Source organism: Paralichthys olivaceus, chromosome 17 (assembly GCF_024713975.1).
Source record: "Paralichthys olivaceus isolate ysfri-2021 chromosome 17, ASM2471397v2, whole genome shotgun sequence".
NCBI classification, from domain to species: Eukaryota; Metazoa; Chordata; class Actinopteri; order Pleuronectiformes; family Paralichthyidae; genus Paralichthys; species Paralichthys olivaceus.
Window position 1 is genome coordinate 5,887,393 of NC_091109.1, and position 23,322 is coordinate 5,910,714.

General features: G+C 39.0%; 2 protein-coding genes across 5 annotated transcripts in view; both read left to right on the forward strand.

Annotated features, from left to right (window-relative positions):
* Positions 1-8,047, forward strand: part of neto1l (neuropilin (NRP) and tolloid (TLL)-like 1, like) — a 63,873-nt gene extending 55,826 nt beyond the window's left edge. The window contains exons 10-12 of one of the 4 annotated variants that reach the window (XM_020087377.2): positions 2,782-3,406; positions 4,219-4,293; positions 7,310-8,047. In XM_020087377.2, coding sequence (XP_019942936.2) covers positions 2,782-3,406; positions 4,219-4,279 — 686 coding nt within the window. In that variant the 3' untranslated portion in view covers positions 4,280-4,293; positions 7,310-8,047. The other 3 variants (XM_020087378.2, XM_069512057.1, XM_020087379.2) reach the window with 3 other exon arrangements.
* A 793-nt stretch (positions 8,048-8,840) lies between these two features.
* On the forward strand, positions 8,841-22,617 carry timm21 (translocase of inner mitochondrial membrane 21). Its single transcript, XM_020087345.2, has 10 exons — positions 8,841-9,397; positions 9,853-9,915; positions 10,035-10,132; positions 10,240-10,313; positions 10,519-10,624; positions 10,789-13,005; positions 13,254-13,353; positions 13,455-13,614; positions 17,471-17,603; positions 19,693-22,617. The coding sequence occupies exons 1-6, from the start codon at positions 9,082-9,084 to the stop codon at positions 10,879-10,881; spliced, it is 750 nt and encodes a 249-aa protein (XP_019942904.2). The 5' UTR covers positions 8,841-9,081; the 3' UTR covers positions 10,882-13,005; positions 13,254-13,353; positions 13,455-13,614; positions 17,471-17,603; positions 19,693-22,617.
* The last annotated feature ends 705 nt before the right edge of the window (positions 22,618-23,322 follow it).

A 23,322-nucleotide genomic window follows, 5' to 3' on the forward strand; every position in this document is an offset into this window, starting at 1 on the left:
CCACATGAACCAGTGGTTGTAAGGGTTGGAGAAAAGGAAGATACTTCTGCTGTGTATCAATCATCCATACTTACACTTGCTATCTCGAGATCATAAAAGTGTGCACAATGACAATTAGGACAATATGCAGAGCATTATCACTACCCAGATGGTGCAACAGTCAAAAAGTCACGTTTGAAATGTTTCGCATGACACTTATCAGCCTCAACAGTTACCAAACAAATTTTAAACCTTTGAAAATGGCAGCTGAGAAAGGAGGACACATAAATAATATTTGTGTTTAAATTAAGAGTGAAGCAAAGCAGCCAGTCGATACTGTCCTGTTAAAATTCACAATCTATAAACCAGAGAATTTACATACTCATAGTGTACTACATGTGAGAAGTATCAGAGATGAGACATGTAGTAGTGTTGAATGTTTCAGCACCATGGACAGCGTCAGAGCGTTAGAGTTTGAACCTTAGGCTGAAAATAAAGATGGACGACGCGACTACTCCCCAATACTGAAGCCACAGCCTCTCGATCGCCATCTGTGGCTGGCTGCAGTACAGGCCAGGAACCTCCCCTCCTCCATGTTAGTGGATGAAACATGGACCACTCTAAAAAGTCAGCTTACACGTCATCATTGATAGAAGAACCAAATAAACCACAGAGCAGTAATCCTGGTTTATATATTACCATGATGTACAAGTTATACAACTTAAACTGGCTTGGTGAGATTCTTCATTGACTCAATTCATCTGGGACCAGGTTGATGTACAAGAACTGCTCTCATGTCTTTGTTTTTGTTCCTTGAAGGGAGCTCAAGCTGAGTGAGGTTCTGTGAACTTCCTCAGTGTGTGACACTATAAGATTCTTTTTCTCCACACAGAATTTTAAAGCTACTGGATCTACACCTTTGTACAGTACTGGCACAATGTGCAATCGTCAGCAGGCTGCTCTTGCATATGCAGAATAAACTGGTACAGAAGGGTTAAAGTGAAGCGAGATTGTCCACTATTTAAAATTATATTGAATGGCATAATTCTCTTGGACAGAGACAAACATTTTAATTGCTAAAATGATGTTAATGTAACTGGGTTGCACGCCCCAAGTAAAATCTTTATGTGTGTGAGATAATGCTGGCAGCTCGCTAATCTGCACCTCTGATTTGAGATTTCCCTTTTTGCAGCATCCAAGTCAATGATTCTGTTCCAATATCTGAAGACTGAGGATGGGCTAGTTTTTCACTGCACTACTATATATTTCCAATTAATACATGGTCTGGTCCTTGACCTTTACAACCCATCACTGTATTCCAATACATATAAGATGTGATCTATACTGCAGATCCCCTGAGCCTTCAAGCATTTCAAACTCCCACCTCATTAAAGGTAGTATTTCTGATTATCATTTATGTATGGCAGAGATGTGTTCTTGTCCAAACATAAACTCTGTCTCGGCTTTTATAACATCTCAATTTATTTTTCTGCAGCCTCATCGTTCCCCTCATGTCTTTGAATCAAAGACAAAAGTTGTACAGAGAAGATGTCTGTGTATTCTGTATATACTGCAACTCTCTCTCCTTAAGCCGAGCCAATGACAAATAGCATCAATTAAGTAAATCCTGCACAGCCAATTCCTCATAGAGACTAAGATACCTTTCTGAGTTTTAAATTGTGTAGAACTCAGCAAGGAGGCGGCCATATTGCTCAGCGGTTTACTCTGCTCAAGTAATGCGTAGGTCCACCACAGTGCGCACTTTGTCCTCATTAGTGGTAAAATGTCAGGTTTTATTCCTTCCTGCTTTACGCCTCTGAATGTATCCATTTACTGTCACTGAAGCTCAGTGCGCCGTGCTACAAGTTCATCCAGTATTTAAATGTCACACGTCTCCCCACAGATTACCCCCACGTGTCCTTACAAGTCCTTACACTGTCTCTGTTAGTTTGTGCTCCTCTGTGTAGTTTCCTGTGTGATAAAGAGAGCACAGCTGTGATTTATACAACCTTTCTGTTCTGTTTGATGCATCATAAAAGTCACAGCCTCAACCTTGGACATGACAGGTTTGGATTGTCAGGAGATATCTTTACATGTGAGCTATGGTTTCTGTTTCTATGAGCTGTTGCTAAAGGACGTCTTCATGATGTTTATTAGTTGCTGGTGCTCTACCTGTGAAGCTTCGACTCTTATGCATGAGCTAAATAAGCTAAAGTTAGATCTCTGAATTGTTAGAAAAGGTCTCTAGCTGTTTCAGCAGACTTGTCTTGAAAGAATAATCCATTACTTGATTAAGCCAAACAGAGGTTACTTGCTGAAATGGTGGCCTTTTCAAACTGTAGGTTTTACTTTTAACTTAACCAGGAAAAGCTTTTCAGGATGATCACTAGCCCATGGGTTTGGTGAACAGCAACACAATCTATAACCCCTAACACAGCCATTCCTTACATTAGAACTGAGAGACACACAGTTTAATCATCTCATTGAACTCTTTCATTTTTGGTTTTGAAAAGGAAAAAAGATCCCATCATCTAAATTCTTTGTATACAGAGTATTTCTCTTACTAGAGCCCCATACACACTTCTTAAAATTGCAGAAAAATGACAGGCCTACCGTGCCTAGTTTCAGTTGGTAACCAATGAAAAACTAATGGTTAATAACTGGGAATGCAGTTGGGAATCTGTTAATTACAAATTGAAATATAATTCGTTTTGTCCAAGTGATTTTTTAAGCTATAGGGCCATGTAGGTTATATTCTCATATGTTCTGTCTCTGCCCTGCTCTCTCTCTCAAACTCTACAGAGAAAAGAAAAGCCAACATCCTCGACAACCTGAACAACACAAACGGGACCATCATCGGTGTCACCTGTTGCATCGTCCTCATCCTCCTCATCGTCTCCGTCATAGTCCAGATCAAGCAGCCACGTAAAAAGTACATCCTGCGGCGTGAGGACTTTGACCCCACCATGTTCCAGGAGGTGTTTGAGCCACCTCACTATGAGCTGTGTACATTACGGAGTGCCACCACAGCCGCAGCAGCATCAGCAGACTTAGTAGACCTGGCGGAAGACTTTGAGAACTACCACGCCCTTCGCCGTGCCTCCTCCCGCTGCGTCCACGATCACCACTGTGGGTCCACCTCCAACCCCGGCTCCGCCCACTTATCCCAGCTGTCACTGAGTGGACGAGGAAGCCGCGGAAACTTGAACGGTCGTGACGGAGCTGCGGCCACCCTGCTCACCGACCTTCCACAGCCGCCCATGGCAGTGCGGCCATTGCTGCCGGCCACGGCAAACCGCAGGAGCATCTTGGTCATGAAGCACAGCTACTCACAAGAGGCAGACAATGGATGTGACCTGGACGATGACCTGGAAGAAGTTCCCACCACCAGCCACCGGCTTTCACGCCACGAAAAGGCAGTACAGCGGTCAGTATCCATAGATTTCTGATGAGGGAAGAACAACAACTGTAGAGTTAACTATGGGGGTGTTTGAAATGAATGAAACATTTTTTTTGTTTTCATTATTTTAGCTTTCTCCCTCTTCCTCTCATTACTTTTTTAGAATTAAGACAAGCTTCTTTGTTTGCATTGATCCCTGTTATTTGTCCCCTCTCTATTTTCTTTTTTTTTCTAACAAAGGGCTAAATTACGCTACCTTTTGCATGCTCATCCTTGAACATGTCAAGCACTCCCTGTTAGCTTTCCTCAAATGGTGATACATAAGTTATATCCTAAACCCGACTGTACTTTGAGGTTTGTCCGAAAGCTTTTAAAATACAGACCTCAACTTAAGAAATATTATTTATATAATCAGTCCAACTCTGACTGTTAAACAAAAGGGCTTGAATTGGTGCCTGATATTCATAGAATTTCCTTTTTTATTGACATGAATGCAAATTATTACACAAAATGCATTTGTATTTTAATGATGATACTGAAAATATATAGCTTCACATTTTGGCATGAGAGATTTTCAATTTAAAAAAACGAATTTACTGTGTAATTGCAACTTGACTGCTTGAAAAGTAACTGTATACAAAAACTCAATGTGAAGGAGAACATACTTTCTCCTGCATGCACTTTTCTATGTGAGTGTTCTTGACTGTTTATCTGCATGCGAGGCTCCCATGAGACTTAACAGAGCCCTGATGAAGTTTATTGCTGTCGTGTAGCACAATATGAGTTCTGACCTCTCTATGCAAAATTTGATATTAAATGAAAGAGCCGTGACATTTCAGGTTCTGCCTCATTGGCTCTTTGAGCAAACATGAATCAGAGTACAACACAACTAGGGTCTAAGAGACAATCTCAAGGTAAGCACCCTTATCAAAAAATCAACATCTCTATATGTTGTTGTGTAATCATCATTTACCCAGTCAGTATATTTTCTGTATTTTTATCCTTTTCTGTGGTTATTTGCACAAGTTTATATTTTATTTTTGTTTTTTTTATTGTTTTTTTTTCCACTAAGATGGTTTTCTTGCTTGCAGCCATCTTGTCCTCCTAGTGAGTTTGTTTGACGTCTTTGTGATGCTCCAGTTTATACTGTATGTCCTCTTTGCCCGAGGACATACATTTTATCACTCAGTGGATATTTCATCAGCATGGATCTTTGTCAGGCATCTTTAGTTAAAGCTGTTCAATCAATGAATGTGCCTAACCTCTTTTTTATCCCAGACAGCAAATCATTCATTTCAAAAATGTAAAAGTAAAAGCACAAATTTGAAAGCAAACACGATCCCAGGTGTTTTCATGACATTATATCAGTGGGAGGATTTTTGCACACATTCAAAAAAGCACACTGAGATAAATATCTCATGAATCTCTTTGTAATTTATAATTTTTTATTAATCACACACACATACAGACCTCCTCTGTAGCTCTGCATGATTTATGACACTTTTAGTGTTTGATTTTTGTTTTTGGTCAATTGTGAAGCATAATATTTGCGCTTGTGTGTAACATTTCATGTGCACGCTCCACAATTGTGCTTTCATGAGGATGCTGTGAGCACGACTCGATAAATTGATATAGAAAATGTTGCATGAATATGAATTGATAAGTTGCTCTTTATTCTAAAGTTAAAGAAAACATTGCAACTTAATGTCTGCATATTGTGGAGCAGTCACATGAGGTGTAACCCATTGTTCTGTGTTTTAGTGTTTAAGTGTGTTGTCCTGTGTATGTGTATGTGTGTGTTTGTGTGTGTGTGTGTGTGTGTGTGTGTGTGTGTGTGTGTGTTTGTGTGTGTGTGTGCGTGTGTGTGTGTTTGTGTGTGTCTACTCATGTTCAACATTATGTTGCATTGTCTCCATCATGTAGACTTCTTGAGAATAGTGAAATCCTGGATCAATACGAACGGGCGTCACTGACATATGAAAGAGCGGAGCGGAGATTTACACCAGCATGATGCTGATGATGATGAAGGGACACTGTGACGACTGAATATGTGTTCATGTGCAAAGACGACACAAAGGACAGCTGCAACGCTGTTAAGCTCAGCTCTGTGTTCTACATACTGTAGGCAGTCCAGAGTTTTTTGTCAACCATGGAATAATATGGACCTTTACGATGAACGTGATTATTGACATTTAAATTTGGGACGTTAGTCAGAATCATATCTGTCATTGTCCTCGCTGATGGCAAAATTATGTGGTTAAACATCTTCAAGTTAATTTCTACGCATGTGTTTTTTAAAATGAGTAGCATACATGTTTTAAATTTTGATAGCAGATTATAGAGGCTTGCAGTTTGTCAAGTTTGGGAAGATTTACGTTATTAGAGAAAATTGAATTAAACTAAACAAAATAAATGACTAACCTAATTAGATTTTAATAATTTTGGAATAACCAGAAGCATTTTAATTTGAATTACTATTGGAGGTCCAGTTGGATGGCTTGTGCATGCTTCTTTTATATCCATTTAAACAGGAGCATACTTAGAATAAAAAGAATAAAATAGGAAAGGCCCCCATCCACTAATACATAAATCACATGGGCATTAGAAGTGGTTAAAATAAAGCATCTGTAAATGTATTCATTACATTGCATGCAGTCGTTTTGCTAAATCATTAGATTAATAAGAGAATTGAGCAAATAATTATCATTATTTTCATTTTAACTCAAATCCCTTTTGGTTTATCGACTAACTTTCAAACAGCAGCTTCATTTTGGCAAAGAAGAGATTTTGGTTTCTTTGTTTGTCATCTAACTCTTCTACTGTTGGAGCTTACAATCTTTGTATTGAAACAAACTTTTATACAAGGGCAGATTGAACAGATGACAATTTTTACAGGTACTCAAACTATCTTTCAGGGCTGATTTTATTGATGCTTTGTAAAAATAAATAACAATAAAGCTTCACCTTTTTTTCCTTTGTGTTATTGGCGTTTGGTCAGAAGTTTCTCTGTCCCATTAGCGTGTCCTCAAACTGTCAGCAACTCGCCATCCACGTCTCCCAGTCAGGCTTTTTCAGAGTTTCGTCTATTTACTGTGGCTGATTTGCTTTAGAGGAAGAACAGAACCAAACCAAAAGGATTAGCACCATGAGACAGGACAATAAAATTAATCCTAGACAAATTAAATTATCCCAGGTTACTGACAGACTTGTTAAATGACAATTTCTGTTTGTCCTAATGAGATTAACCCGATATATTTACTGCAAAGGGGAAGAATTTGCTTTTTAAAAAAATTAATACTCAAAGTTTGCAGGTTGGTTTTGTAGGAAAAGGTTATAAAAACATTTTGTTAAAAGTTAGAAAAATAGATCAGCTCTGAGCACATTGACATAAAAACATGCGATTCATTCACACTTGCATATGACACATCTATTTGTCTTCTGCTGTCATTGTCAAAATACCTGTTATTTTTCTTCTCACTGTGTAAATGTTGTATTTTCCATTATGTGCACGTTATTTTCTGTAATCAGTGTAAAGTATGCTTTTTTACGTCCATGCATTCCGCTTTCTTTTCCTTCCATTATCATATTTCCATGACCATACACAGACTCATGTTCCTGCAGACACTGAATAAAAGCGTTTTTTTCTTTTCTACACAAACTTTGTTGTCCTGTGTGTTGTGTCTGGTTCACAGCTGTGTCAACACATCTCATACAGATAAGAAGAAACTGTTAAAAACAATTCACACATACATTTACTCTGTTTTTCACTCTCTTACACACAAATACAAATCATCTGCCACAACACAGATGGAGGAAGACACCTTGGTAATAAGTCTGTACCGATATGATGTGAAGCAGCCGAGGCAGCGGATGAGAAACGTGTGGATCCCGGGAGAGACTTCAAGTAATAGTGTTTTCATTTCTCTGCAGATACATCAGACAGATGCATCATTCTGCAGCATCTTGCCAAGTTTGACAGCATTCGGAGCTAAGGTTTCTCACCTTTATGCATCTTGAGCGAACTGTTGCCCCGAGCAACTTTACCAATGTAGAGTGTTGTGATGAGAAAATTAAATTTAAAGAAAAAAAAAAGGATTGTGCTGTATGCATCAAGTTTAATGTCTTTGCTTTGGATCGCAGAGGTGCTTTTTTCCCAACCTGTGCTCCACAATGACGAGCCATGGAACACTGATCGTTTCAGATACCTGACTGACTTTTTTTTTTTGGAGAAATCAAGAACCTTTAATGTAAAATTGTTCGTGGAGGAAAAAACAACAGAATCAGGTTTTTTTTAAATCATTTTCTTGTAAGCATTAAAATATGAAATTGCATATTTCAGCTGCTGAGTTTAACTTATAATTGATCTTATTTTGATGTCATGCCTTTCTAGTAGAGTATCAGGTTGTTTTTAATGATTAACTAAAAGCCCTGTGGGGAAGAGAAAAGAACAGGATGTATGAAATAAAGTGATGTGAAACTTTAATCAATGAATACTGACCCATCAACTAACTTTCATTTATTCCCACTTTTACTGATGTCTGAACATTACTAATTTATATTTTTGTCTTTGTCCTTGTCAATTTTTTGAATCCATTTGCTGATTTATTTAATAACACATAAGAAAGAGAAAATGATGGACACGTTTTCAATAAACTAATGTTTACTGATTTTATTGTGATGATTTATTTTTTTGGTTGGGCCTGTTTTCCTGTTTTCTGGAAATGTATAGGTTCTACCAATACTACCAACCTGGAAGAACTTCTTTTTAATAAATTCAGCTTTTAAACAATGCATGTTGAAGACATATTATCATACATATTGATTCCAGACAAATATTAGAATAGATGAGGATATTCTTTTAGGTGTTTGTAAATGTGTAAATAAATCTTTTAGGTTATTGTAAATGTGACTGCTTTTAGCTCATCAAACCACAGAATAAAGGATTATGTAAAATAAAGGAATTAAAACTTGCAATTTCATAAAACGTGAATATCCAAACACGTGAATGTGCTATAATGTATATTTTGTATAATAATAGTGGATCAAATGACCATGTGTAATATGAGACGTGCCGCTAATAATGTCCCACTGAGAATTAACCTCTGAGCCGATCAGATTTACAGAGCTTTAGAACATTATTGATTTGTGCAGGTGAACACACACATCACTCAACATGAATGCTCATGCCTGGTAAAAAAAAATAAATAAATAATGCTTTCAGAGATTTTAGTCCCGTCATTACATCGCTTGACAATTGAAATGCTTTGGCTTCACTTTTGGAAGCGGCCGTGTCATATCACACAATCCAGAGCTGAGACATATTTCACAGTTTAACCTTTAACACACTATAAATAACGAATCCTTCCCAGGCTGTGAAGATTTGTACACAAGTTTTTATGAAGGGGAAGTTTCTGTTTCCTTATACAAACTCAATATCCCATGAATCCTCCGGATGATATGTGACGACACAACTATGCGCCACGATTGGTTTGACATACAGCACCCCTGTGGCACAGGATCACACAGTGTTCGAGTAGGTTAGTGGCAGATGGTGCATGTTTATATGTGGATTCCTATAAGAACTTTACATCATTATTGGCTGCGTTAGGTTACTTCCTTAGCTTTAGCTTGTTGTCACGGTGCACAGAATATAGCACCATAAGTTGCTAGCTCGTTGCACTGATAACATAGCAAGGACAGTCATGGCTTACACACAGATACTGAGAACCCTACATCGGAGTTTGCAGTACTCGGCCTCGCATCACTACACGGTACACACGTGTAAACTCATGCAGGTTAGCTTGTTGATCCGCGCACACAGGACCGCGTCGACCCCGTCCTCCACACCGAGCTTCCACAGCCGAGCCGGGGCTGCTCTGCCCGCTCTGCCCGCTCTGAGCTGCCTCGCACGGCGGAGTGTCCATGTGGACCTCCCGGCCAGAAACCGGAGCAGCCCCGAGGACAGAGACAAATCCGTGTCCCGGTTTCAGAGCCCGACACCTTCAGCTTCTCAGAAAGGTAAACAAGAGACTCCGAGACAGACACGTGTCCTCTGGGGTTTTACTATCTTTTTAAATATGATTCATGGCGTGTGAATAGTAGTTAAATCATAGCACACTTTATTATTTATACCAATATTGTCGTAATGCGATGCTACCGCCTATAGGTGGCGGTAAACGTGTTTGCTAAGCGTCATTAACCAACAAATTAGAAAGAAGGTGTTGTATTATATTATGTTATTTTATATAAAGTTTTGCAGTATATAAATAAGAGTTTTAAACTACAACCTTCAACAGGAGCTATAGTCTTTAAACTGAAAATAAATAATGTTACCTTCATTTTGATAATTATCGATAATGACTGATATGAAAATGTTTTATCTCAATATAATTTAATGATATTTAGCCATTATTATTATTATTATTGTTATTATGGCCACTGTAATAACCTCTTCCATCTCCAATCTTTTACAGTTAAGGATGCTGGCAGAGACTTCACCTACTTGATAGTTGTACTCATAGGACTTGGAGTGACAGGTAAATAACTTCAAAAATTATTCATCTAACAGATTTATCACCTATTTTACTAAATTAAGTTGAAATGTTTTGTCCTATTCGTGTGTGTGTGTGTGTGTGTGTGTGTGTGTGTGTATCAGGTGGCCTCTTATATGTGGTGTTCCAGGAGCTGTTTTCTTCCTCCAGTCCAAATAAAGTCTATGGGAAAGCCTTCGACAAAGTCAAGTCACACCCAGAGGTCAGAATGAGATCACTGACTGCCAAGGCAAAACATTATCAGACTCCTAAACTGGTCATCCGTCAACTGTGTGCGTGGATTCATTAACGTTTTTGTGACATGTGTAGGTGATCGGTGCATTCGGGGAGCCGATCAAATGTTATGGTGAGACCACACGTCGAGGAAGGAGACAGCAAGTCAGGTAGGAAATGAATAGAAAATAAATGTCCAAACAAAGTGCTGATTAGTTGTACTAGTGGGTGTGTTTTAATATGTTAGTGAAAAAAACTACCATCCCTCCTATGTTATTGTTTTCAGTTTTAAATAAGTACGGTCCTTCTGTAAACATCTTTGTTGTGGTAGAACTGAGGTACTATCTTGGATACTTGTGTTTGCTTCCATCTCAGTCACACGGAGTACCTGAAGGACGGACTGAAGCATATGAGACTAAGGTTTTACATCGAAGGCTCAGAACCAGGTCTCAAAGGAACTGTACATTCAGAGTCAAAAGAGGTTGGTGTTATTTTGATTAATTGCTTAGAGTCAACTTTTGCAATAGATGTGACTTAAAGGCCAGTAAAACCAGTACAGTTCCTGTTTAACCACGATGCCTAAAAATTATACATTTGAAGTGAAGGTTAAAATCAATGGACTTATAACTTTCTGTCATTTTACAGAACAATGAAACAGGTAGATACGAGTTTCGATACATATTTGTGGATGTGGACACGTACCCAAGACGGACGATCATTGTGGACGATAACCGATAAGAGAAGATGTTGGACTCGCTGAACAAATGTGGATAATGTGTTTAAGGTTTGTGTTATTGGAAAAAAAGCTATGGGTGTAAACTGTAATTTACGAATAAAACGTGTTATGTTAAATATCAACAGTTGTAATTGATTGAAACTTTGCTGCAACAGTGTTCTGGTTAGAATTTGATGAAGAGCTTTGTTAAAAGTCTATTGACAAATATAAAATTATCTTTTGACTCTTATGTGTAAATGTAATTAAGAATGCATTAAAAAACTGTATTTTCTTCATTTTGGTTTATTGTTGACAAAAGGACATGGATCCTTATGTAACGTAATCAAAATGATTTTAAATTATAATGAAAAAAAATCTTATTTGCACAGGGACACAAATACAATGGAAACATCAGTGCTTATCTTTTTCTGACAATGTCTGAGTGATCTTTTGGCTGTTTTAAATTGTACGTAGGGTTTAGGTTGGAGCTTTGGTGGTAATTCTAACAAAAAACAGTGTTAAAAAATACAAGTAGTTGAAGAGATATTCAAAATTTTGTATATTAATTTGATTTTGCTTGAAAATGAACACAGTCAAATAGACTTGCTCTTAATTCTGATTCGTCTGCTTTATTAAAACGTACATGTTTATTTTGTCATTTATTTGTTGCATCATTCTGCAGTTTCTTTCAGAACTGTCAGACTGCTTTATATAGCTGTGACCACTAGATGGAGGCAAAGAGTTGAGAGATGAGACAACCTGATATGACCTTTGATGATTATTTCATCAGTTTTCACTCACTTACATATTATTACTCATTTTAATTGATGATTTGAATAATTCTCCAATAGATGTTGAAAGATTTTAGACTTCCCCAGACTCGACATGATTAAACAATGAACACATGTTATTCTTAATAACATCCTGTCTTCATGTTATGTATTCATGTTGACTGGATAGATGTATGATCCTGTGATCTTATGATATTAACATGTATGATCCTGTGATCTTATGATATTACACATGTGTGATCTTATGATATTAACTTGTGTGATCTTGTGATATTACACATGTATGATCTTATGATATTACACATGTGTGATCTTATATTAACTTGTGTGATCTTGTGATATTAACATGTATGATCTTATGATATTAACATGTATGATCTTATGATATTAACATGTATGATCTTGTGATATTACACATGTGGGATCTTGTGACACATTTTGTCACATAACCAGGTTGTCTGAAGAATAATAGGCTACATTTAGGGACCCTCGGAAATATTAGCACTCAATCCATTTACTCTGAATGATCAGCTTTTTATCACGTGTCACCACTGCTGCATCGTCGCGATCCTCTGATGGTAAAGAACTTCAAATGCTACCCATAGTCATTTGTCAGACATATTTTTAAGGTATTTACATGTAGCAGCCATATTCAAGATTCAAGATGTTTATTGTCATGTGCACAGCAGATAAACAGCTTGTAATGAAATTCTTACTTTGTTTTCAATCTCCCAGCATACAAATATTATACAATAAAATAGTGTTAAAAGAAACAGAAGAAATATATAGAAAGAGGAAATATATAGAAAGTTATACTTTAACATCAACTCAGTATTCCTTCCACTCTGTGGCAGATTGCACTGGCTAGTGTTCACCAACAACATGTCAACAACATCAACATCACATGAACGTAAAATGTTCCTGTTTATTACCGGGGGGCAGTTTTACGGGAAACATGAACGCACCAGTCATTGAACCCCGCCCACCGTGCAACCTAAAGCAGCCTTGAACGCGCAGAGATGAGCTAACAGTGCTAACTCCGTTTAACCAGAACCAAGACCAGTCCGGTTGTTTCTCGGGTTCGGACTGAACTAGCTGCTTTCCGGGTCACTACCTGGCGACTTTGTGTGTGAAAGCAGGAAGTCATGTCTTTGATACAGCTCAGTTCCAGCTGTTGTTTTGTTCTCCTCCTGGGTTAATGTCTGCTGCTGCTGTTGTTGTGGCCTGCTACACGTTAGCCTAGCTTAACAGGCGGTTAGACTCCGTCGGTTCCTGGAGCTCATCACATCCCGCTAACGACGAGGGGAAATGACTAACCTGGGCAGCAGATAACTTCCTACAGGGTGTCGCCATCAAGTAAGTTGAAACCAAAAACCATGTGTAAAGTGTTTAATGTTGGAGTTTCCGCTGGAGACTTCGTACTAAAAGTTATCATCTGTTAACGTTTAGTGAAAGTGCCTGCTCGTTGAACTCGTATGTTTTAGATGCCACATCTGATTTCTTAACGCGAGTCCGTGTTGATCGATAATCATTAAAGTATTGAAGAAAACGAGGTTATGATCACTTCCTTTTAGATAAACGCGAAAACTTTTGTTTGTTTTCAGGGCAACTTGTGTTTTTGGGCCAGGGATCAGTGAGTTATTCCCCAACTATGAGAGCCTCTACCCAGTGACATCACACAAACATGGAGCTGTACTGGTACATGTGAGTATGACATGTGTATTTACATTTGAAAAAAAATATGATTAATGTATATATAAAAATGTAAACATCCATCCATCCACCCATTCTTCTGTCATCCACAGAGTTGTCATCATATTCATCATCATCAAGATATTCTTCTATGTGTGCTGGTACCGATCCAGACAGAGGCAACTGGCAGCCTACCTGAGCAACCCACGCAATGCTCAGATAGTCATAGTTGGAGGAAGAGCCTACCTCCATCAGATGTGTGAGAGACAGAGTGTAAGTTGTGCACACAAACACTTAGCGTGTCTTTTTTTATTTCAATCACATGAGCTACCTTTCAACCCCTGATGTGGTTTCGTGCCTACAGGATCTATATTTATTGTGGTGGGGTATAAGTTTACAACACCTCCATTGAATTTACATATTGTGTCTCACTGTTCTATAAAATTAGAGCATAGAACACATGAATCGACAAAAAGTGATGGAATCTTTAATCAAATTCGGCAGACAGTTTCTTTCTATAATGGAAATGAAACTGTTCTGAAATATGACAGGACCATGTGATGCGCTGGTAGCTTTGAATCACTTCCACCTTCATGTGGGTGGCCTTGGCTCAGAAGGTAGATCCCCTAACCAGAAAATCTTGAGATTATGATCCCCGGCTCCTTCTGTGTGTTTGCCGAACTGTTTGGCAAGATAAGATAATAATTTGAAACCTACCGTCTGTTTTTTTGTCATTATCTTGGTGTCGGAGGAACCCCTGCCCTGAAGGATTAGTTTATCACCATTTCTGTAGGTTAACTGTAAGTTAACTACTTAAAATGCTTAAATTTCAAGAAAAAGTGGAGTGCTCTTTAATCAGACTTGAATTGTAGGTTCTAGTAAAACAAAAAGAATCCATCTAAGCTGTGAGACTTGAGTATCGTACACAGAAATAAGAGGATAGACCAAGAGTAATTCTAATAAAGCCACGGTTGTGTAAAAAAATTTTGTGGGTGAGTTGTTTGCTCTCTCGAGAGGTCATGTGATTTTCAGTCAGTCACTTTCCCTTCGAACGACAGCACAGGCTACATTTCAGTTTCACTTACATACTGAGTGAAGTTTGTTTAGAAGGTACACGCCTCTGGTCCTGTGTGTACTTGTGTGTTGACATTTTTTCAGTGAAGTTTGTTTGACCTTGTTGACACTGGAGGTCTGGTCGGGCAGGTCCCAGCTTTGACAGTTCTTCACTTAGAAAGAAGTGCAAGTGTGTGAGTTGATGTTTTTAAGCACATTCGTAACATTTTAACCATACATGAGAGATTTTTGTGTGTGTGTGCAAATATCCCTAAAGTCACAGACTGATTTACAGACAGCAGTGTTATTGTTGCTACGTCTCGTCCTTTGTAAATCAGATAGATAAAAAATAATAAGATTAACTTGCTTGACATAGTGAATAGTTATGTGGTTTGTCTGCGCTGCTCTTTAAATGTCACATGATCATTGAAATAATCGTCATAGATTTTTTTGTAGCCTCTCTTTATCTTTGAAACTCGTGCTCTTCATTTATCTTGTGTTTTGAAAACGACTTCCAAATGCAGGGTTCTCTTTTTATTGCCCCCTTGACGATAGTTTTATTTGTGTTGATGTTTTCCAAGAGCTCCTGAATAGTGGTGCCTTTCCACAACATCAGCTCTTACGGTGTCATTTCTGTGGACTACTCCACAGGTTTAAACAGTCATCATGTACGTGCTTCCTCCAAGGCCTTTCTGCTTTACTGCCTCTCCCAAACACCTGGAAGCAATCCCCATGATTCACAACCTTCCTAAAATATGCTCCGTGAATCATATAAAACAGGTTTCTCTTGCTTTCGCTTGCACACTTTGCACAGTTGCTGGAAGATCTAGCAATAGATGTTTTATACATTTCTAACTTGTTTATACATTTTTATCTGAGAGCAGATTCAGTTAAATCCAATTCTTCATCAAAATTAATTTAAGCCATTTTCTATTATCACTCTGCTTTAGTTAAATGCAAGAGGCACAGGCAAATATATTTTTAGCTTTTATTGAATATTTGTGCAACAGGAAATACCCCACTGGTTACAAAAATAAATTCACTTCAGAGTTTTTTGGCCCCTTAGATTTCCTCAAACCAGTTATGACATCCTGTTTACTATTTGACTTTCAAAAATGTCCATTCTAGGATATGATTGCCATACTTGTGTCTTATTATCTGACATATACTGGCTACATGTCCAGTAACCAGTAACATAGAAGATCTCCAACTTCCTTCTTGCACTCATCCCTTTTCTCTTGAGCATCCATCGGATCGTAATATCTTCTTGTCCAGCAACTCTTCAGTTTGCTCCTACTATCTCTCCTGCAGTCTTCTCCTTTCTTCGTCTCCCTCTTGTTCTCTCTGCTGTTTCTGGTGTATAATGTTGCCTGTTTAGATTTTAATGGAATGTGCAGCAGGGAGGCCCCACAGTCATCCATTACCCCGCACCCTGAAAGTTCTCTGGATGAATGCCAAGACGACTCGAGTCTTGGACTTAAATGAATCACACACGGTGGGGGGAAAAAGTCTTGATGTAGTATCACTCACTAAGCCTCTTGGACAGTCTTATTCACGGCTACCTGAAGAGGCAAAGTGAACCCAGAAGAATGGTGGAGGGGAAAAAAAAAAACTTTGATACATTCTGGCCAGAGATAGAGATGGGAGAGATTGATAGTTTTTGGATTATAAGGCCTCGTTTTATTGGTTTCTGTCTTTTTTAATCCTAAAGATGTTTGTGGTTTTTAATGTGACGTTCTGTCTGTGCTGCATCTTTCCCCATCAATGCAGAAACAACAGGTTGGCAATTTTAAAGTAATTAAGATATCAGTTCACAAGGTTATCAGTCTATCATCAGTGACCTTCCTGCTCGTTCTGCATCTGCATTTAAAGAGTAAAAAGCATTCTTCAGAGGAGGTAGAGGACATTAGAGCTAGCAAGTGCTGCTGTAATGCTTGTCGATCTTGCTAAAGCAATTTTTCAGAAATAATATGATCTTTGCCTTTCACATATGAAGGACACAGCAGGGGATTGTCCGGGTAACATCAGGAAAATCTCCGGAGCTGTCAGATGAGTGGTGGCGCCTGGATAGAGCATGCAGGAGGCAGGACGTGACGTTTAAATTCCGCTGCAGAAAGCACACTGTTTTTGTTTACAGCACATCAGCACCAAAGTTAACATCTTCTGTCTGTTCCATGTGTATGGCTTTTTTTCGTCCTGAGGTATTTGCATTCTTTTGGGTGTTTTTTTTCTTCAGTTTCTACGTCCGTCCTGTGTTAGAAATATCATGAACATGGCTCCTCGATCACGGTGAATTCTCTGGACATTTTCCTGCTGCATTCTCATGCTGACTTACTTACACATTCTCCAGAGTTTTCCAAGAAAAAACAAAGAATGCCCACAGCAACTGAGTTGACATTTGCTCACATACAGCCCTGCTGGATAGTTTCAGATTGTCTCGAGTTCAGTGCATGTCTGAAAGCAGCTTCAAAGATCATCTGATAAAACTGACTGTGACGAATGACAGAAGCTGCAGGCTCTCCTTCATTCTGAGCCATCATTGGCAGTGGTTGTAATGTGTACAGCCACTGCCTATTTATGTGATGAACTGGCAGGCGTCTCACTCCTGCGGTGTGTAAACAACTTTATGTGGTCCAAAATGATTCAGCAGGTTTGAGGTGAAAGTGTAACTTGCAGGTCAGCCTGGTGCTGGAATACGACCCAAAAAAGAGGTGGAAGACAAACAGTATCACGGTCTTCTCTGAGAATTTTGTTGGCTGTTTGTTTAGTGATGCATCTCCCTGTGTGTCCTGAAGCAAAATATTTTAACTGAAAGAGCAGATAGATAAATATATTTAAGAAGCAATGTCTCTCCAGAGGTGTGTGCAGAAAAACCTGCTCACTTAGTATCAAGATAGTGCCAGAGGTGTTTGGGTACAAACTGTTAGCTTCAGCTCATAGATCTGACTGTGTAAACTGCCTCTTTTAGCAGTGTGTGTGGCCACAGATGTGTGTGTTTGTGTATTTATGTGGACTTATGTGCACTTCTGCATTTCTGTGTGTATCATTAACTAAGTATGTTTTCTTCCCTCTGCAGCAAACATCTGTGTGGCCTAGTTGGTATGGTGTTCAGGATGACCTGTCGATAGAAGAGCCCTCCACAGCGCTGCCGCCCGCATCATCCATCTCCCACCTCGACATGCCACCACCATATGAGGCAGTCTCTGGAGGTAGCGCACGCATTTAAACACACACATACTGTGCATCTGCTGCTTCATCATTCATCCAGATGATTAAAGTAAACCAGAAAAACATTCTTCCTTTTTTTTTTAACCCATAACTTCCTGCAAGCCACAGTCTTCCACTGCTGTGACTGACCCTAGGCTTATAGAATTATTAACATTAACATTATTAATTAACATTATTATAATAATGTTAACATAATTAACATTATGAATTCATCATCCAAAATGATATAATAGATGATCAAGCCAGATCATGTTTTAATTACATTTCCCATAATTACTGTTTGCATTGTTACATTTTCTTCATGGTATAAGTAACAGTGGAAGAGTCTGTGTTGTTTCATCAGTGCAAATTCTATACGGTCGCTGTATTTACATAGCTGTATTTACTGTGATAAAGAGTTGAGGTCACTGTGAGCAGAAGGGTTGCAGTGGAGTTGTTTTGCTCAATGGGTTTTGTCATCATCATAATATATATATATATTATATCAGTGAATTTCTGATCAGAATCACATTTAAGGGCTACTGGTTAGTTTTTGCTACTGCCACTGTTAGCATTAACAGCTATATAGTTACTAACCTTTGCGACCAGCTAAGTGCCATCTCCAGCCATTTCAAGCAACATCGATGTTGACTTCTATTTCTCACTTTATTTCTCTGAAGTTAGAAGTAAAAGTTGTGACTTTGAAACATGTAAAGGTTTTGTCTGTACTCACCTTGTCATGTATGTAAGAGATGATTTCATATATAACCATAATAATAATAATAATTAGAGATTACACATCTTTTCAATCAAACTCCCAAAGAGACCTTTAAGTGTGTGGTGTCATAGATCATCACTGAAAATGATCTCTATAGAAATGAGTGGGAACCTGCTTCACACTTAACTACAGAGAGAGAGAACATATTATTAACCCAGGTACCTGCATATTTAGGGGTCATTACCACAACCAGGAAACTGACACCAGATGGAGTCTAAAGATGACACTTCTGTACTTCTGTAAACTGACAGGAGTAGTTCTGCTTTAAAAAGACAAAGTACACACAGTAACCTTCAGGTTTCTTTATATATACCATGCTGTGCCTTGTGTGCACTGCTCATATGCCAGGGCAATCTAGAGTCAATTCATTTCAAATCTAGTAATGGAGAAAACAGTCTGGTCATATCTTGCCCATTTGCTACTGTCCCCCCCATGCCATCCCATCCCATTCTTCCTATTTCTTTATTTAATTATTGCTATACTTGGTCTCCCTTATTCTTCACAGTAATGTTTAAAGGAGAGGAAAGGTAGTCATATAACCAAGCCTCTGAGTCTTTCACACCACTGGCGACTGCTCAGGTTTCAGTCTCTTCTTGAGAATGAGTTCTCATGCGATGTGAAGCTCTCGTTCAGCAGGATGTGGTTATATGGTTAGAAATGGTTCCATTTCACCACTAATTGTATTACATCACATGTGATGCTTTTTCCTATCACACGTATCAGGGGGTTTTAGGGTTAGCTCTCATAGATCTGTTCTCATTTTGCTAGTGCATCAAGGTAGGAAGGCCTTTATTTCCAAATGTGTCTGCACTGACACCATTTTGCATGCCTTCTTGATGAAGGGGCAAGTATGTGATCGGAATAAATTGCACAAAAAACTGTACAAATTGACAAGAAGAAGAAGCTGCAACACTGAAGAAGTGCGGCAAGTGGTTCAGGTGATTTCACTGCCACTGACAGTTATTTTTGTAATGGTGGATATATTTTTTTCTCACCATCAAAGAAAAAGGAATTACCTTTTTATTTCACATTATCTTAGTGATGTATTCACAGTGGTGTTTTGTCCCCCTCTTGCTTTGCACAAATTCTAATGTGGAGTTTGCTTCTGCACCTTCAGGAGAAATTGGGAGTATTTGTTTTGATTAATCGATCTTTAGTGCAAACGCAGCAAAATCTTGATCACATAAACTTCAGATTAGATTGTCATCGTTTGTTGTTTAATCTTGCCCTGATGTTATCACTTTTATGTCCTTGTGTTTATATTTTTCGGGAGCTGTTTCGCTATTTGACTTTTCTCCTCCTTTTCCTTTCAGAGGACGACCTCAAGCCCCCTCCCTACAGCGAGTGTGCCCAAGTTGACGTGGCCGACGCCCCCTGTCCCTCCCATTGCACTCCTCTCATTTCTGAGGAAGGAGACTCGTCCAGCATAAACGAAGCCCCGCCTCCCTACACAGCGTCCCCCTTCACACAAGTCAGTCTACAAGACGGCCCTATTAGCCTAAGTGAGTGCGAGTCAGCGAGCAGGTCTGCTTAATCAATCCCTGATGCCAGTTTGCCTTTTCCATGCACTGCCTTCCTACATGCAACCTCAGTGATCGTCGCCAGCCTAACTCTCATCACATGAGAGCAGAAGTTTATTTGGATGCGAGTGTGTGCGTGTGTGTTTGGTGGTTTTTAGAGCCAAGTTGTTTTTCTACTTTGTATTGTTGTCATCAAAAAGTGGTCATCTGATGAGCGTGGCAAAAACAGATGACAACAGCGAGTCTGTGTGCCTCAGTCAGGACCGCAGAACCTGCCTCCCAGCTAGGATGAGGATAATACCCTCGACTCAAAGCTCACAGGAAATCGGTGAGCTACGGATAAGCAGATAGAGAGAGACTTTAAAGTGTTTTTTATATTTTTTCTCCAAAGTTTTCTGTTAGTCCGAGGCCACTTCCTTTCACACATTAGTTCACTTTAAAAGCGGGGGAAAGTTGGGGAAATTAGAGGCTTAACCATTTTAGTACTTGCTGCTGTGATGCACATTACTTCATGCTTGTGTGTTGACACTGTTCTCATAACAATAACCCAATAACAATCTACGGTAGAACATGCGTGGCGTCTAAAATTCAGGCCATCTAAATATGTACATGTGGATGTGGATATTAAATGAACAGTCAACTTCTTCAAACTGTTTGCACATTTTTTATGTGCAGACAAAGTATTTGGTAACAAATGCACTGCCCGTCTTAGATAATGACCTTGTTAGCATCACATCTGTTGCTTAATATATCATCAGGATTATTACAATGGGTCATTATCAGGCGACTCCAGTGCTTATTACGTCTGTGAATGGAAGTGAGCGAGGACAAGCAGAAACGGGGAACACGTTGAAATAAACAGAACACATTGTGGCAGCAGACAAGAGATTGTTCTCTGTTGATTGTCACTGTGACTTCCAGGTTCTTTTCTGTTCCTGTTCTACATTAACACCCACGTGCCAGGATGCAAGGTTGTGTACGAACATCTATCTTGGTTAGTCTGACTTAAAGGGTCTCTTTAAGTACAGACCTGGTATTAACATCCGTCCTGTGAGTTCTGATCCTACGTGGACATCGAAGGTCGTCTTTTCACCCCTGACTTTAAATTACATCCTGAATGCGTCTTCTGTAACCACTTGTGATTTCACCCCCCCACTCTATATGCAAGTAATCAAGTCATTTCTGTCTCGCAAAGACCAAATTGTTGTTTTTAGGGAGTATATAGATGTGTCCGTTGTAAATATGTGTCTACTTGTTTTTGTTACATCTTTTTCATAATACACACTTGTCAGGACCAGTTGTCCTCATGGAGACCAAAGCCTGGTCCTTATGATGCCAAATGTCATATCTGAGGTCCTGGTTAGGGTTTGGGGTAAGATGTGAGTTGTGGTTAGGGTTGGGTATGTATTAGTCATGATTAAGGTTCCAGATATAGGTTTTGGTTAGGCTGCCCACAGTGTTTGGAAGACAATACGTCATCGTAATAAAGATAGCTGCGCCTACGTGTGTGCGATGATCGAGAGAGGGTGTAAGAGCAATCAATGCGCATCTTTACAAATCAATCTGATTCTAACAATTGGGTCATCATTTTGTGGCCATCAGTATTGATCATTTATTCCCAAAAATAAACTGCAGCAGATCAGAGGCGTCAGCTGAGTGAGCAGTCGTCCATATGTGGCCCAGGATGCATTCGGGAGATGCGTTCACATCTGTATTTCGTGCTTGTCATCAGATCAGCCATGACAGATGTGACAGAAACCATGTCTGAACAGTTTCAGCCCTTGAACTCATGACTAGACCTTTTATGTAGTTGTTGAACCAGTAGTCGGATCAGATTTGATGTATTGAATTGTAATAGTCAACTTGGATGATGTGTTACAATCCTCAAACAAAAAACACACGGCTTCCCGTTTATGCTCGAAAGTCGTCAACAAAACTCAGTGATGGCTTTTTTTTAATCATATGAAAACGACCCAAAAGAAAATGTTGCCATCAGTTTCTGTTCCTTGTCATCTTCATGTGAATCTACCACAGGCTGGTAGAGGTTAGTCAGCCAACTGTGTATTTTCCTGTTTTCTATTATTGTATTGCTTTTGGAAAAGGTTATTGCTGTGCTCTTTGCTTTTTAAGTGTCACTGCATTTCAGAGAAGTCGGTAATAACGCAGTAAGATGATGCTCCACCTCTCATGTTTTGTTTCTGCAAAAATATAATCTGTATACAGTTTCTGATAAAAATAGAAAAAGCAATTAAATGCTGTATAAACATATTTTTTGGCCTGTGGGAAACTATATAAAAAGGGGCATCCATAGAGAATCTAAAAGATGTCCCAATGCAATGTGTTGTAATGATAATCCTCCGTATTGTGATGACAAATCGTGGAGCATCCGTCACTGATGCGCGCCACACAATCTTTCCTGTGGTCATACGATCTGGACGATGCAACTGAGAAGCTGCATTTATACGACACAGCTCGTAAAAATACATGGCCTTGAACTCAGTTGACATCACTATAGCAGCAGCATGATGAAGACTGACCACTCAACTTTAGTGTTACAGGCATCCACTGTAATCTACAACCTGTTTGTTGACTTCATGTTCATTACTGTGGTGGGTGACCTGTCGGATCTCTCCAGTGAATAGCTTTGTGAGTTGAGGGGATTTTTTTTTTGTCTGGTTTTGGGGAAATGTGTCTTCTGTATTAAACTGTTGTTCATAATCTTGCCAGTGTTCTTTTCTTTCCTTGTGTGCAGAGTCTTCTCAGGAATATGTGGTTATACATAATTTACTTATTTCACTGGTTGGGGTTCACCAGGTACGGCTTATGTTTATCTTGGTCCCATATATCTTGGTAAACTATGTTTAGGCGCTCAACCTTAAAGGGATACAAGAGCAATTTCACTTCGAAAAAGACGAGTGGAAAACACAAAGACTGGTCACAATCGAAGAGGTAGAGGAATCATGAATTTTAGCCTCTCGTATTGGTCAAGCTCCAGGAACACTGGTTCCAACATTTCATGTCTTCTATCTTTATTATTAACTTGTGCTGTCTCCCCACCAAGTTTCAAGAAAATGGCTTCTGCTGAAAGACAAACAGCAAAGAAAGCATAATCTCCTTGGCAGCGGCGATAAACAATAAATAAAAGCAAAGAAGTAGGAGTAAAGTTCCAGCACATTGTGTTGGTAGTTGAACCAAACTGAACAAAAGTAATAAAAGCACTGAAGACAAACTAATTAATCAAGAGCAGAGAAAAACAGCAGAGTTTCCAATTTAAATGTGAGAGAGGCTGGAGTTTGGTTTCATTTGTCATCATCAGGAAATTGTGTGCAGCATCTTAGCGGAAAGCAGTTTTACCCTGTTTGGTTCTGACTGGTACTAACATAACAAAGATAGTACAGTACCGATTTGTGCCACTTCAGGCAA